This window comes from Schistocerca americana, chromosome 4 (assembly GCF_021461395.2).
Source record: "Schistocerca americana isolate TAMUIC-IGC-003095 chromosome 4, iqSchAmer2.1, whole genome shotgun sequence".
Taxonomy (NCBI): Eukaryota; Metazoa; Arthropoda; class Insecta; order Orthoptera; family Acrididae; genus Schistocerca; species Schistocerca americana.
In genome coordinates, this window is record NC_060122.1 from 434,630,572 (window position 1) to 434,643,441 (window position 12,870).

The 12,870-nt window shown below is 35.8% G+C and overlaps 1 protein-coding gene across 1 annotated transcript in view; it reads left to right on the forward strand.

Annotated features, from left to right (window-relative positions):
- LOC124614022 (serine/threonine-protein kinase Genghis Khan) overlaps positions 1–12,870 on the forward strand; it is a 349,615-nt gene that overhangs the window by 173,971 nt on the left and 162,774 nt on the right. Inside the window, exons 12-16 of the mRNA XM_047142836.1 lie at positions 216–322; positions 3,014–3,473; positions 9,644–9,793; positions 11,921–12,045; positions 12,184–12,292. Of these exons, the coding sequence (XP_046998792.1) occupies positions 216–322; positions 3,014–3,473; positions 9,644–9,793; positions 11,921–12,045; positions 12,184–12,292 (951 nt within the window). The remainder of the gene's footprint in view (positions 1–215; positions 323–3,013; positions 3,474–9,643; positions 9,794–11,920; positions 12,046–12,183; positions 12,293–12,870) is intronic.

The window sequence follows — 12,870 nt, forward strand, 5'->3', positions numbered from 1 at the left end:
GTAAAAAGTGTACTAATTTGCTCCATACAGATATTGCAGTTAAAACTGGAGTTATTTTAAGTATTGTTCTCGGCCAAATAAAAATTTATTGATGGAGTGAAATGAAGATATATATATATTTATTACTGTGTGGTTTTATGACAATTTATTGAGATAAAGTGAAGTATTGGATTTCATTGCATCAAAAAATCTATGTTCGGCTTGTTTTTTGACAGGAAAACCTTGATGTCCAAGAGAAAATTAAACTTCAAGAGAAGGAACTTAAAGATGCTCTAAGCCAGCGGAAGTTAGCAATGACAGAATACACTGAAGTGACAGACAGGTAACATTCTTTGTTATATTGTTAAGCTAATGTTATGTATATTGCTATGTCAATATGTAACATTGATTCCTATTGTTTTGTAGGTATTTTTCTCAAGTATTATTATATTTTGAACATAAACAGTTAAACATCTGTTACATCAAATAGAAGGTCGTGGAATGTAACATACATATGCTGTGTGGTTGATAATTGTTCTTCAGTGGATCAAAACTATATACCATTCTCTCTATTTTAAAAATTTAATTCAGTTCCCACTATCTGTTGCAGAAGAATCATTCATAAAGTGCTGTTAAGTCCTTATGTTTTGACAGATATTTCTCTTACAGTATAATCTTGAATAAAATTGACACTAGCGATATGGGGAGGGGGGGAGTTACAGTAAAAAACCTCTTTCTTGAGGAATCTGTGGAGACCAAGTATTTTTTCCTTAAACAGGGGTTTCTCTTAACGGGGAAGGAGTCACCCAGAATCACAGTCCAAGCCTGTTTAAGTGACATAAGCGCTATTTAATTACAAACTTAACCAATATCCTACACTACATATTTAAATACATTAGAAACACATATACGTATATAATCGCACTTTTCACAGAATACATCCTTTATTTTTTAACAAAGTCAAGAACTGATTCATCTACATGAAAAGAGGGAAATTAGTACCTGGGGATATTAATTCCTTGTACAGCAACTGCAGAAGGTTGAGTAATGGCCCTCTCTTCCTCCTCTTACTCCCCTTTTATTCTTCTCCTTCTTCTTCTTCTTCTTCTTCTTCGTTCTTCATTGTTGTCACCATTACTTCCTACCTCGCAGCATTCATTCACATGCACTTCACACATCCCGCATTTGTACCAGGTGCAGAAATATGGATGTCATCATCACAGACAACAAAGTCCTGAAATGTCACATTTTCAAGAAAATCTCTGATTCTACTCCTGTCTTCTTCTGGAAGAATTTAATCTTCAACAGCAACTGATATACCCCAACCACCCATTGTGAAACAATTTAACAAGTTCTGTTGTGTTACACAATTCCAAGCAGCAACAAACATGTTGAATCTCATCACTTCCTTCCTCTCAAGGATTGTAATTGAGTATTGCATGACTGCTTCTCATATTTCGCTTTAACAGTGTATGTCATGCCCAGATCCAGAGGCTGCATGTGAATAGTGCATTTCAAAGGAAGGAACACAACATTTACATTCTTCAGAAGTATTGTTGCCTGAGATTTTTTACCCTTAATGGAATGTGTTTTAGTAGGAAGTAAATTGTTAAAGATGCCAGTTCTGTCTCTATTGAAAATTTCTCTTGCAATTTTGAAAGAATATTTTCCACATCACAGAATGTTGTCAGGTGAAAGGTCTTCTGGGCAGATTAAAACTGTGTGCCAGACCAAGACTCTAACTCAGGACCTTTGCCTTTTGCAGGCAAGTGCTCTACCAACTGAGCTATCAAAGCGCGACTCACGACCCGTCCTCACAGCTTTACTTCCGCCAGTTTGGAAGGTAGGAGATGAGATACTGGTGGAAGTAAAGCTGTGAGGATGGGTTGTGAGTCGTGATTGAGTAGCTCATATGGCAGAGCACTTACCCGCGTAAGGCAAAGGTCCCAAGTTCGAGTCTCAGTCCGGCACATAGTTTTAATTTGCCAGGAAGTTTCATATCAGTGCACACTCTGCTGCAGAGTGAAAATCTCATTCTGAAAGGTCTTCCTTTTGCATGCAGAGGAACCATTGGCTTTGGCAGTGTTGCAGGAGTTGGCTGTTACATGACATAATTCCCTGTCCTGTCAAAAACTGTACCTTCATCTTTGATAGGCCAAAATATATACAACACTTTGCCTTGTAATCACATACAGTCTTCTCAAACAGCCTAACTTAAGATTTCAGCAGTGTGGTAAAAATCCAAAACTGTCTGTTTTAATGGCTTATTTACAGAAGATTTGATTTTTAGCAATACCTTTTTTTTTCAAAAATTTGTTTGTATGATTTATTGTGCCTTCTGAGTTTCACTTTGCAGAAAGTCATGACTGATATGACAGAATAAACAATATAATATATATTTTTTTTTAAATATCAAAACAGTTGCTGAAGTGTGCAAAGAATATGTCAGCCATAGTGAGAACACCCTTTCTGTAAACTGAATTTGTTGCTCATTGTATAATTTTCTTTTCATGCTATTATTGCAATGGAATAGGTGCATTTTTACTCCTGATTTACCAATCTAGCATAACAATTTTGTGCAAAATTGTTTGTGCATATCTGTTCTAAACATTTTCCTGTTGCTATAACCCACATACAGTAACTTTATTTACTCATATCAGAAATTTGTTTCAGCAGACGTGTGTAAATGATGTTACTAGTTATGACTGTAGTAACTATTACTAATACAACTCTTTGTTATAAAATATGTATGTTATTTGTGTGAATGATCAATGTTATTTATGTTTCTGACAATGCCTCATAATCGGTAACTATTTTAAATTTGCACCTCCCTGAAATTCTTGCTATTTATTTGTACCAACTAATTTGTAAACTACTTTATAAAACATTATGAAAGTAGACTGACATGGTATCCTCTTTGTTCTTGTTCACAACCACCTTAAGTGCCTTATTTCTCCAGGGTTTCTTAATTCTTTTTTGTGATCACTGCATGGCAATGTGTGGCATAGGTTGATTCTAATATCTTCACTTACAGGCTGTCAGAGCTGAGACAACAGAAGCAGAAACTTTCACGTCAGGTCCGGGATAAGGAGGAAGAGCTGGAAGTAGCTATGCAAAAAATTGATAGCCTTCGACATGACATTCGCAAAGCAGAAAAACTTAGAAGAGAGCTTGAAGCACGTGTAGATGAAGCTATGGCAGAGACAGCAAAAGAACGCAAACTTAGGGAAAGAAGCGAAGAATATTGTAAACAAATGGAGGAAGAAATTGAGAAGTTGCGACAGAGGAGTATTATAGTAGGAGCTGATATTTCTGTAGCTAGCCAGTCACATGCATCACAGGAAATAGCAAGGTTAAAGTCTGAGGTAGAAAAGCTCCAAGTTCAGTATAATGAGAGCTTACAGCAGCAACAATCAAGATTTAATTTGGAGTGCTCAAGCCTGAGAGATCAATTACAAGACTCAGAGAACAGGAGAGAGACTCTTGAAAGAGAGGTAAAGTATTACTCCTTGTATATTTCCACACTCTGTGACAAATATGTTTAATGCATGTTTATTCACTTGTAAAAAAATTACTCATACCTTTTATAACTGGAAACACTTAAACAAAATTTACATTTCTACAATATACTTGCAGATGTGTCATATATGTGCTAGTGCTTTCCTCGTTGTTTTTTGCCTAACTAACAGTATTCTTTTGTGATGAATGGAATAATTTGTAATTGGCAAAAATAGATTAGCCTTACTGATAGTAGGAGTCGAAGATAAATCCAAAGCTGTTGTATTCACATTTCATTTCCTATAAAGCTCAAGAGAAAACAATTAAGACACAGTGGATATGGTAAAGAAAGGGATACATAATTTATATCAGGGGGTTAATTCCTGAAGAAATTGTGGCAAAGGAATACATAATTTACGTTGGGGTTAATTTATGAACAAGTTGTGGTTATGAGGAAACTCGTAAAGTGTTTCCTTGGATGAAATCAAGGAATTTTTAATTTCTTTGTAGTGCAGTTAATCTAGACCATATCCTGGCATTTTATGACACCACACATCAAGGCAAGCAAAAGATTCATCTTGAAATCTCAGTTTGCTTCCAGTCTACATTTAATGAAAATTTGTGTAATTGTTTTGGAGTCATATACATTTTGCTGTCTAATCTAATTATGAGCTTGTACTTATTAACTTTGTGTAACATAATTTTACTTCATACCCCAAGCTACAGTTCTCTGTGTTTACATTTGCCTATGCTTGTGCCATGTCTGCCAATAAATGAAAATGTTATCAGTCGACAAAATGAAGGAAAATTTTAAAAAATTGTAACATATTCATTCCCATCTGTCTGTCATGTAGAAGTTGATACTGTACACAGTGCTGCACGTGGTTACCACTCTTCTTCACAGTGTATCATGCACACATTCAGAATTGTGTAAAGTCTTCTGTAATGTCTGCATGTTGTCAATGGATTGGGCATACAACAATGCATTTAAATGTCCCCTTAGCTAGTAATCCAGTGAGTTTATGTCTAGCAAGTGGTGGGGTGGGATCGGGATATGCTACTGGACCTGCTCGACCAATCTGTTGCCCATAATGTTGTGGTGATTTACTGTCACACAATCTGTAGGAAATGGGGTGGTGCCTGAGGTACTGCCTCACAATCTGTTAATCTGCTTGGTGAAGTATATGTTCCTATGAACCTGTTACTGACAATTCCTGCCCATTGATACTGAAGTGACCCCAATTCCTCACTTCCATGATTGATTGAGAATTTTCATTTGCCCATACATGTGTATTATGGTAATTTACTATCCCATTGTTTGTGAATCCTGGGTCATCTATAAATAAAATGCAGACTGTGGACTGCAGATCTTCCGTGGCCCATATCTGAACAGGCACTAGTTTCCAGATGTATCATTACAGGAATTTTTCTTCTGCTTTTGACTGATGCTGCCTCATGCAGGACTGTGTGGCACTTTCTTTCTTTCTTTTTTTTAACACCCTGTATACTATTTCCACATTAAGCACAGTCTTCCTTGCAGCCTACACAAAATGAAGACAGGAATGAGTTAGCTGGCAAGTGAAAGAGGGATGATGAATGAGAACACTTAAACTGTGCCAGCTTTTAAGCTTTAATTATTTTTATAATCTTCTCTCTGCTTCTGTATCATACATAATTGTCATTCTTATGTTCGTTGTCATTTCCATTTCTGTCCCCTTGTTAACTGCATATATTAGAAGAACAGCAAAAACTTGAAAGCTTATGCAGTTCTCTGATATGTAAGTCTACCTATACATGATCTTCCATTTTATAGAGAAAAAGTAATGCAAATAAACACCATGTGTGAATTAATTAGTCAAATAAATAAAATTTCTTTTCAGAAACAAAAATGATACAGAATATGCATTAAGTAATTCATGAAGAGCAGTTGAGTTGTCATTGATTTTAAGCTGTGTATCACTGCTTGGTAAAAAATTTATCTTGTATTCTCAACCATTCAACCTAGTGTCTTTTTGTTCCAAACATCACTTCCTGTAAATTTGTCTGTATCAGCTTGAAGACATGAAGCTCAAGTGGTACCAACTTTTAATTGTGTCATAATGGTGACAAAATCTACCATTGAATTTTTTTGTTTTTGTTTTCTGCAAGTTCTTCAGTGAAATGTTTACTCTTTCATTCTTGCACAAAAGATGAACAATAAGCAGTTCTTTCAAGTGATAAACTCTTTGTAGATAATCTTGTCTTCGAAGATATATTGTATCACTCCAAGCTTAGGAGGAATACTAAGAAATCCAACAGAATTACTTGTTTGTAAGACAGAAAATGTCTTCTTTCTTTGTGATAACATGTGAGTGTTTCATCTATGTACATGTGCATGTGCATGGTTACCCTGCAATTCACATATAAGTGTTTATCAGAGGATACATAGAACTACTTTCAGATTATTTCTCTACCATTCCTCTCTCGAGGAGCACATGTGAAAAATAAACACCTATGTGTAAGCACTGGTTTCTCTATTTTATCATGATGGTCATTTCTCCCTGCATATGTGGGAGCTAACAAAATATTGTGACACTTAGAGGGGAAAAAATAAGTGATTGAATTTTTGTGTGAATATCTCATTGCAACGTGCAATGCAAAACATCTTTCCTTTAATGACTGCGACCCCAACTCATCTCTAACACACACTCCCCTGTTTCAAGCTGCACTTCTTTGACCTTTTTCAGTGTCTTTTGGGAATCATATCTGTTAAGGATCCCTTACCACACAGCAAATACTACAGAAGAGTACAGTGAGCATCATGTAGATAGTGTCTTTACTGCCAATAAAATGCAGTCTTTGGTGTGCCTTCCTCATAACATTTTCTAAGTGTTGGTTCAGATTTAAATTGTTTGTGATTGTAATCATTAGATATTTAATTGAATCAACAACCTTTACATATGTGTGATTTATCATCTAACTGAAATTTAATGGATTTTATTTAGTATCCAATTAGAGGACCTCACACTTTTTATTGTTCAGGTTCCATTGTCATTTTTCACATAATGCAGTTATCTTATCTCAGATTGTATCCTAAATTCTTTAGGTTGGAATATAAACTATATTGTGAAAAGAGTAGATTGCTACTTACTGTAGAGATGACACATTGAGTTGCAGAAAGGCAAGATGAAAACACAGCCACATAATAAGCTTTGTACCAAAGCCTTCTTTAGAAAAGAAAAATGCGCAAACATTCACACAATCTTCCACACTTTACACATACTCATGACTGCTATCTCCATAACAGGATTCCTCTGCGACATTAAATAATGTGGATACTGTACTCCATACCATTTTCCCATTTTACACATTTATAAGATGTTAAGTTTCAAAGTGTGATGAAGAAAAGTCGTATTATTGGCCGGATTGGGAGGGATGTGAGGTGTGATTGCTCCTGTTAACGTGTGTGTTTTTCTTTTCTGAAGAAGGCTTTGGCTGAAAGCTTACACGTAACTGCCTTTTCATCTTCCCTGACTGCAGCTGTGTGCGTCATCTTTACGATGAGTAGCAATCTATTCTGTTCACAATATTGCTGATATTCCTGAACTGTTTTTATAGACAGAAAACAGCAGAAGGCTTATAACACTTGCTTGGAGAATCACAGATATAACTTTGATTTCTCCAGATGATTTCCCATCAGTTACTCTGAACTGGGACTTTTCTGACAGGAAATCATAAATTGAGGTGCACAGTTGAAACTGTCACTGGATGTGGTGATACAATTGAAACAAATTCTGGCAGTACTTACAGATGAAATCTTGAACAGTTTGTTATTAACTGAGTATGTTTTTTCCCTGTCCAGTGGTGCATTTTGTATACATACAGAAATAAGTGCACCCAGCTGTGAATGAAATAGTTAAGTGTCTAATTGTTCACTTTAAGAAGACTCTGCCCAGTGAGTCACAGGCGTAGCTGTATTGGTAGAAGACAAATGGCCGTGATCATTATTGACAGCTTTCTCAGCTCAGCCAACTGGTCATCCTCAGCTAGCAGACAACATTGTGTTCAGTCCATCTACATATACGTAGTCGAAAATAGACATAATATGCAGTGATAAAGCCACAGAAACGTTTCATGTAATGAATTGAGTTTGAAACAATTTAAATTTATGGAAGCTTTGCACACAGTATTGAAGCTAAGACTGGTAACTACTGGACGCAAGAGAATCGATCTGAAGTTACAGATCATATCTGACTTATATTATACCAGTTGCTCATGTTAACCACTGGGTTGAGAGTCTTGAGAGAGTGTATGGTTAATGTAACTGAATTGCAGTAATGACAGATAACCTACACCATGCTCTTTACGGTGATCTGCAGCATGCATATGTATAATAAATCTAAGAAACAGAGTTAAATTAGATAAATAAAAAAAGGAGAGAGGAATGTAAAATTTACATGCAACAAATAAAACCTGTGACACGTATTAGGGTAAGGAAACAAAATATTAACAACAGTTAAGTTTAGCAGATCAGCTAGTAACCAAAACATTTTTTCCGTGAAATGTAGTCCAAAGAGGGAGACTGATAACAGAAACACAAACCAGTGGTGTGGTTCCCAACCTTTCTTAGACTGTAACCCCTGAGTGCAATCAAACATTAGTTAGTACCCCCCCCCCCCCCCTCCCCACCCCATCCCCACCTCCCATTATCACCAACCTTAGCAACTAAGTAAATTGTAGAATGAAAGACTTTTCTTGGAACACTTTTATTTTTTAAATGATGAAATGTGAATGATATTTAGTTTGTGGGTGTGGGTTTTTTTTAATGAATGACGAAAGAATTCCTGGTGCATTGCAAGTGCTATCCACAACTTCTCAGATAAAAAAGCTAACTATCCACAGTGAGGGTGTACCCATTTAATATCAAACAAGTTCAGATGTGCACACTATACTTGCTGTTTGTGAATAACTTGGTTGCTGGACTCCTTACTTCTGGACTGGATATTGGATAATGTCAGGCTGTTATGCTTTGTGTCTAACCAGCCTAATAATAATAATAATAATAATAATAATAATAATAATAATAAAGTGTACAGCCCTATGTAGTTACTGCTGTGTTGTTCTGTCAATTACTTCATTTATCTATTTCGAAGCGAGTAATGAAGCAGTTTCTGGATGACTCAGGTACCATCTACAACTTGGAGAAGACATTTTCTTGAAACATTTAGCATGTGTCACAGATATGTCTCACTTTTATCGTCAGCGATGTACAGGACAAAGCACAACATGAGTGTAGTGGGTGGACTATGTGAGGAACCTGTAACCTCCACCGGATTAAACTGAGGAAAATTAATTATTGATAACTTATATAATCAGTATTAAAGTGTTTCAAAAATTGTGATAATACTAACGATGTTCAGAAATTAATTTGGTGCTGTAACTGAAACAGAATCAAATTGTTTGGTTTACCCCTCAGAAAATTTCATTTTAGCCCTCAGGGGGTTATTACCCTCCGATTGGGAATCACTGACTTAAACAGATGTAAAAGTGATTTACACCAGGAAAGAGGAGCCAGAAGCAGAAGCAAAGGGAAAAGCTATAGACTAAAACAAAGTTAAAATGGAGACATCTGCAAGGAAAGCAGGTGTTGTGTGTCACTTTCTTTCTCATACATTGATGTCTTTCCTTGTAAGACATAACTCATTATAATAGAAGTTGATCAACCTTTCTGATGTGGACACTTGATTTTAATCATTTTGTTACCTTAAAAGTGAATGTAGATTATCCTTTTGTAATAGCAAACTGCTTCCCATACATAATGCTTTCCTTAAGTGGTAGAAAGGGAATGGGTGTCAGTCAAAGTTCCTTCAGGATATTTGCTGCACTGTTAATTTTCAGCAGCTACTACATAAGCAAAGGATCAAAGTAAAGCCTCACTGCTGGAAAAGTGAATTTGAATATTTGAGAAAAGGATTAATTTACTGAACACATTTTTTTAAAGTTTGGAATGCCATTGCAAGCTTTTATCTCCACCTTTATTCTTCAAGCTAAAATCTTGTGGGCAGTTTCTAATTTATGAAGACTGAATGCACTTAAATAAGATGTAAATATATTCTTCAGTCATAACTAGATTTACAATAACACAATTCTGATACTTACTTACTTAAATATGACATTTTTTGATCAGGTACAAGCTGTTAAGGAGAAATTGGATGCCACGAGACTTGAAGATTTGACTGACAGTGAGGAGACAATTGCAGAGCTCAAGAGGCGTCATGAACGTGAAAGACTGATGTTATTGGAAGACAACAAGAAGTTGATGATGGACTTGGACACAGTCAGTTTAGCTCATATGTTAAGGAAATACTTGAAAGTAGAATATGTTAGATTATGCTGAGTAATCTTGATCTTAGTTTAACGTTATCAAATTTGTATGTTGTAGGCTTTTAGTTCAATTTACCTTCTGTATTTGATAAGATTAATTTATTACAATATTGAAAAGCTAAGGTTCTATGCAGGCAGTTGATACAGGAAAGATCATCACTCACCGTGTAGTTGAGACATTGGCTGCTAGAAAAGCACTTAAAGAGGACTGAACTTGCAGCTAAGATTTTGATTATTGTCCTCTGTTAGATGATTCATCCTTCAGAGCTACCACAGTTGGACCATAGTGCTGGGACAATTTTCTGCATTTTGATGTGTATTTTTTGTTTCTCTGTCAGCTCTGAAGGAGGAATCATCTAACAGCTCCACTAGCTCGTTTTTGTAATATGCCTGTCTTCTGCTCACTGACTCAGCTGTACAGTGACAGCATATCCCCCTATTACGTAAAAAGTTAAATTGTGAGATAATAAAATTTTCCCCATTTGTCTATGAAGTTTTAAAACACAAAAGACATGTTTTGACTCTCATAGTTCTTTCTCAAAATACTCTTTTTTAGTTCAGTAATTTGGCTGTCTGAATTTGTATATATGTGTTAGCCACGCATTGTTTCCTTCACTGCAAGCTTGGTGCAATGAATACTATTTTGTTCTATATGGAAAAAGGCCTTCCTTCTTATCTGTATATTTAAACTTGAGTTGTGTGAATTGTTTTGATATTTGCACTGCTTCTAATTAGCAATATGTTTGAAATGATTGAGTTATTGTCTTTGTATGTGTCTACCATTAATTTTCCTAAATATGTATAACTCTGTTGTGGGAGTATTGAAAAATGTTGAATGAAATACAGACAGTGGAATAAATAAAGATAGCCACTTGATACATAGGTATTCAGCTCCATGATGGTGGTGGTAGAAAGACTTATGATGTTAAATTATTGGCTACTGTATTCAGTGAATTCTTCGTAACAGTAGCTGAAAGCAGGGAGAGAAAATGGACCATCAAAAGTGATCCAGCAGTGTGGCCAAGTCAACTGTTAAAGAGAGATCACAAATATCATTATCCCACTAACAACTAGTATCTCAACTCTTCTAAGTGTGATGGGATTTCAAACAAAGTACTGAATGAAACCTTCTGCTGACTTGGTAGCGTCCCCTTTGATGTGTGTTTGCAATCAGTCAGTGAATTCAGGCATATTTCCTGAAAGATTGAAGTATGCAATTATAACACTTCTTTGTAGATATTAAAGTATGCAAGTGGCTTCTAATTAGGTCTGTCTCTCTCCTTCCTATGTTCTCCAAAACTTGTGAGACAGTGGGTAATATCAGCAAATTCTGTCAATAACATTTTAATGACTGCTCAGTTGGGTTTCACAACTAAGACCCTACAGGGAATTCTGTTCTGGTAGAAACAAACAAGAAAAAAATTCTTTGTATCATTTTCTGAGACCATGCCATGGCCTTTGACTGTATATGTCACAAAATTCTAGTTGGGGAACTAAAAAGTTGTGGATGGGAGTCTCCCTTATCTTTTAGAAAAGAGAGGCACTTATTAAAATATTGTGGGTTGTTAGATTGTGATCAAATAAATCTCTTGGAAAAACCAAAAATTTCGTCCCCATGTGCAGAGGCAGTCTTCAAGGGGGTTTTAGCTTTCATGTGTCATTAGGAAAATGAATTGTTGCATTTTGTTATTTCATGTTCATAATGTGTGCTTGTGTGTCCTGTCTTTACTAGAGCTTCTGAGTGGCTTTTTCCTCTCTCTGTTTACACACGATGCTTGCGAATAGCTGCCCTCCATGTTTGTAGTTTGCATCAGTCATAAAGGAATTGGGATTCTAATAGCTCATGATGTTCAGTATTACAAGCTAAGGAAAGAGGAGCAGTAGTTAAGGTACTTGGTTCTCATTCCAGATAAGTAGTGAAGACTGTTTAGTAAGATGTGCTCAACGAGATGAAGGTACTACATTTTGTAGTCTACAGAACATGTTTGTTGTATAACATTTATTTACAGAATTATTCATAAAATTATTAATTCCATTTTGCTGGGTTATATGCCAACTGTCAGTTTATTGTAATTTGCAGCTAACTGAGAGTGTAAGTCGAATACAGAATGAAAGAAGGCAACTTGAAGAAGAATACGAAGAACTGAGAAGCAAGAAAGATGCTATTGCTCAATGGGAAGCACAGATTAGTGAAATAATCCAGTGGTGAGAACATTGTTTTATTTCTGTCAGTAGTTGAGTTTTATCTCTGTCAGTAGTTGAATAATAACTGTACAACCCTTGTTCATATTTTACCTTAAGACAATGTCCATGAGAGAGAGACTGATCATTTTCCACCTCTAGGGTAAGTGATGAAAAGGATGCAAGGGGCTATTTACAAGCATTGGCAACAAAGATGACTGAAGAGCTTGAGTTCCTCAAACATGCTGGAGTGTCCAGTGCAGCCACTGCTGTAAGTACCATTACAACCATGAACCAACTCCTGATTTTGAGCAATATTGTATGACATTGCTGGTTTTAATAAGCTTTTTTGTCTTGCAATATCATTGTTTTGTGTTTAAGAGAGATTTTATCTAAACCGTGAGTTTATATTTTGTTTGCCATTAGAATTTACTGTTAGCTGACTCCTTTTTTGGCTGTGACAGAATGTAGGCTAGATTGGCAGACTTTGAGTAAATTTGTTCTAACTCAAATTGCTCCTCTGTGCCACACTCCCCCACTGAAGAAAAATGAGAAGCAACATTTTGTTTCAGTTGATCAAGATTCAGGAATCTGGTTGTATAGTCTTTATTGATTTCATGATAAAAACTTTATCCTTATTTGTTTTGGAATATATACTTTTTGGTGATATGCCCCTGACTTCTTAAAATTTCTTAATCTTCTCTGTTAGATAATGGATGCGTGGTGAACATTAGTTCTGGGTGATGTGCCAGAAACATCAGGTTTTATTCATGCTTATTTCAAAACAAACTTTCCGTGGATGAAAATCTTCATATGGAATAGTTTTAGAGAATTTCATGCCATAATGGT